We start from the raw sequence: 3,610 nt of genomic DNA on the forward strand, positions 1-3,610 counted from the left end.
CCTGCCCCGGGCCCAGCGCTCCGAGGGTCGCTGCTGGGGAGAGGCCCGTCCGCGCCTCTCGGGGGGTCTGCGCAAGGCCCGTCCTGCTTCCAGTTGACAGTCAGGGCCTGCCTTTCAGCCGTCAGGCCTGGCAGCACGGCCGGGGTTACGAGCAGGTGTTTTTATACACGGACAATTCTACGTCCAGAAGAATTTCGGGTACCCAGAAAGGCCGGGTACCCATAAACCCATGACAGTGAAAGATGCTCTCCAGATTAGAAAAAGAAATTTTGGTTGTTTACTATGACTTCAGTAAGAAAGCTGACAATGCAGTGCAGCTTTTATTAATACGACTTTTCAGTCTGCGTTCAATATTGTTCTCTCATTTCGATATATGGAGGGAAAAGTAACAACCTAAGTCCCCCAGAACTCACATGCCAGCATTTTGTTTTCTTTTACAACTCCTGTTTTCCTTGCTTCCCTCCCCAGTCAACTGCCTGTATTCAGAGATTATTTACTTGTCTGTTTTTCTGTTGCTGAAAAACAAGAAGTTTTTGGGGGGTCTGTTTTAGGAATTTTAAGACCCTAATAATTAATTACTTAGCTGATAAACTCATTGTAAGTGGGCTTTTTACAGCTCTTCGATGCACAAGCCTACACAAGCCATTACCATAATGTACTGAAGGGTATGTTATTTAAATATGTATTTTAGAAGTTCTTGCTCTTACCTTGAGTATTTTTAATCTCACTATTCAAGTTGTCTGTTTAGATTCATCTGTCAGACTTACTCAAGCAAGATGATGAAAAATGTAAATTTTAAAGTTATAAAGCATGATGAATAGTATGAATTACACTATACCGGAGAAGTGATACATGATTTCTGATAGTGAGGGTTTATGGATTAGTTGGGTACAGGCCCAGCCTTTTCTTGTGTAGCTCTTGATAAGGCACATTTCTTCTGATCTGCAGAAATCTCTTACCACCATTTCCAGCTCCTTTGACTGGAAGGATAAACATAAAGTGATTCTGCAATATGAACAATGTCTGTGTGGATCCAAGAAGAAATGTAAAACTTGTTCTATTTAACAGTAGTACTCTTCTAAATTCTAGCTGAGAAGATCACCAGGGGAAGTGTGTTTTCCAGGAGGTAAAAGTGAAGCAATTGATAAAGATGAAATTGATACTGCTCTCCGAGAAGCTAAAGAAGAAGTGGGACTCCAGCCAGAGAAGGTGGAAGTTATCTGTAGACTTGTGCCTGGAATTGATAAAGTAAGCAATAAACTCAGTAAGTCAGCATATCATTAGAAAATAAGCTTGGGTTATTTTCTTTTGTAAGGTTGATAATGACCATTTCAAAGCTGTAACTGTAAATAACCACCACCTCTTAAAGTGAGCAGCCTGTGTTGCCAGCAGAGCAAAGGGAAGAAATCCTTGCTCTGTATTTGGGATTTGTGAGGCCACATTTGGTGTACCATGTGCAGTTACAGACTCACTGGAGTACCAGAAAGACAGTGGTAAACTGGTGAGAGCCTAGTGGAGAGCCACAGAGATAGTAAGGGGGCTGGAGCGCATGGATTGTGAGGAGAGACTGAGAGAAGTTGGTTTGCTCAGCCTGGAGAAGAGAAAGGGGGTCTAGTTGCGCTCTTCAAGTACCTCCGGGGTGGTTACGGAGAAGGTGACTCTTATTGAGACAATGGACACAACAAATGAAATTTTGATGAGAGAAAATTTAAAATAAAGAATATTCTTTTACTTGGTACAAAAGTAGTGTTTGCTTTTTTTTTGTTCTTTTTGTTTGTTTTCCTTTTAGATGAATTACTTGGTAACACCAGTTGTAGGATTTATAGAGGATACATTCCAGGCCATTCCTAATCCAGCAGAAGTGAGCAATGTTTTTGTCGTGCCATTGGAGTACTTTGTCAAGCCCTTAAATTACAAGACCTTGCCTTATAAAACCTCATCTGGTTACTTAGGTTGGATGCACTGCTTTACGTACGATGATCATGAACATAACATGTCATTCAGGATATGGGGACTTACTGCACACTTTGCTGTACTTCTTGCTCTTGTAGTTTTGGGAGAGAGACCTACCTATGAAATTGATTATGATCTTGACAACTTAATTTCATCCTCTGAGAATAAATTCATGAATTTATATGCCTCCATATATGAAAGAAAGAAGAGTAATCTATGACAAACTGGTCTGGCAATTAATTTATACTCATGGAGAGAAAAGGGTTTTCTTTATTCCCTTTGTACCTATTATTTGACTGACTGAATTTCACACTTGAATTTCTTATTAAAATCTATTTTAAAATAATCTTTTTAAGTTGCCAATCCCTAACTAGATTAAGACTATTTTTAATCTGTTCTAAGAGTTGCCAAAAGCACATGGTATTTTTGATGGACTTTATATACAGCTTTGGAAGATCTGTTTCAGTTTCTGCCTTCATTTTGTATGATCTAAGACACTTTCTGTGGTTTGCCTTCTGTACATATAATGAGATAATACTATTTTATTTAATTTTTGTCTATTATAATATGAAAACTTTTGGGGATCTGTCTGTCTTACTGTGTGGCATACTACATATGGACAACATAATGCATAGTCTTGTGTGGTATCTTTAAGCACTTACAAAATGCACAATAAAAATATAAAAGGTGTCAAGTGCTTTCACAATCTTGTTTTGTTTTGGTTGGGCTTGTGGAGGGAAGAGGGAGGTTTAAGGAGCTGTATTATTCTTGCTCAATTTAACATTTCTTAGAAGGAAATTCTATAGGCTATGGAAAACGTTATACCGGCAACGGTACCGAACTTTGCTCTCAGCATCTTGTTAGCATAACTGCTCAGCTCTTAGAGGGAGTCATCGTAAGGAAAGAAAAGTGGAGCTGAGTATACACAGGGAGTAAAATGTTTGTCTGTAGTCAGAGCTTCACCAGTCACCCTGGCAGTGTCAGATACGCGGTGTTCTTTGTGCTGTGAATCCTTGTTTCCTTGTTGCTGGTGAACTAGAAGCTTATTCATACTGGTCGTGATCTTATTGCCAAACAGTTAAGTTTTTAAAAGCACAATTGACTTAGGCTGGATTTGAGATGTACTTTGCAAGTAAACAAGTTACCAGTCCTTGAACAGCTGACCTTCTCTGAGTAGCAGGTGTGAGTTGAAAGCAGTCAGAGTCACGTGCCCTAGTGGCAGTCTTGAATAAGATGAAGAAAAACATTCAGTTGTTCTTTTGGGTGTTTGCACCTTGTGTTCCCCCTCTGTTCACTAATGGATGCAAGTGTGGTAAAAAAGTTGCTGGCAATTCCTGTGAACTGTGCTGTAATTGAGTAGAAGTCAGATTTTTACATAAAGCAGCTTTTGTAGTATACTTGGGAGTTGGCTGCGACTTTAGCAAAATGCATCCTTTTTACAAATAGATGTTTCCCAAGTATGGCTTGAATAGCTAATTATGATTTTCTAGGAAAACCAATTCTAAGATATCTTTTTAGCTTCTGATAATTGCATCCATAACATTCTTCAGCTGCTGTGCTAGGACAGTAGCATTTAGGCACTGAAATACCAGCTTGGGTTGGTAGCTGCAGCGTGACCTTTTACTGAAGAAGAGAAAGATGCTGGAGTTGCACTCCG

The 3,610-nt window shown here is 39.5% G+C and overlaps 1 protein-coding gene across 1 annotated transcript in view; it reads left to right on the forward strand.

Annotated features, from left to right (window-relative positions):
• NUDT7 (nudix hydrolase 7) overlaps window positions 1-2,634 on the forward strand; it is a 3,322-nt gene extending 688 nt beyond the window's left edge. Inside the window, exons 2-3 of the mRNA XM_009647195.2 lie at window positions 1,090-1,248; window positions 1,790-2,634. Coding sequence (XP_009645490.1) covers window positions 1,090-1,248; window positions 1,790-2,173 — 543 coding nt within the window. The 3' untranslated portion in view covers window positions 2,174-2,634. The remainder of the gene's footprint in view (window positions 1-1,089; window positions 1,249-1,789) is intronic.
• The last annotated feature ends 976 nt before the right edge of the window (window positions 2,635-3,610 follow it).

This window comes from Egretta garzetta, unplaced genomic scaffold, assembly GCF_000687185.1.
Source record: "Egretta garzetta isolate BGI_Z169 unplaced genomic scaffold, ASM68718v1 scaffold39, whole genome shotgun sequence".
NCBI lineage: Eukaryota > Metazoa > Chordata > Aves > Pelecaniformes > Ardeidae > Egretta > Egretta garzetta.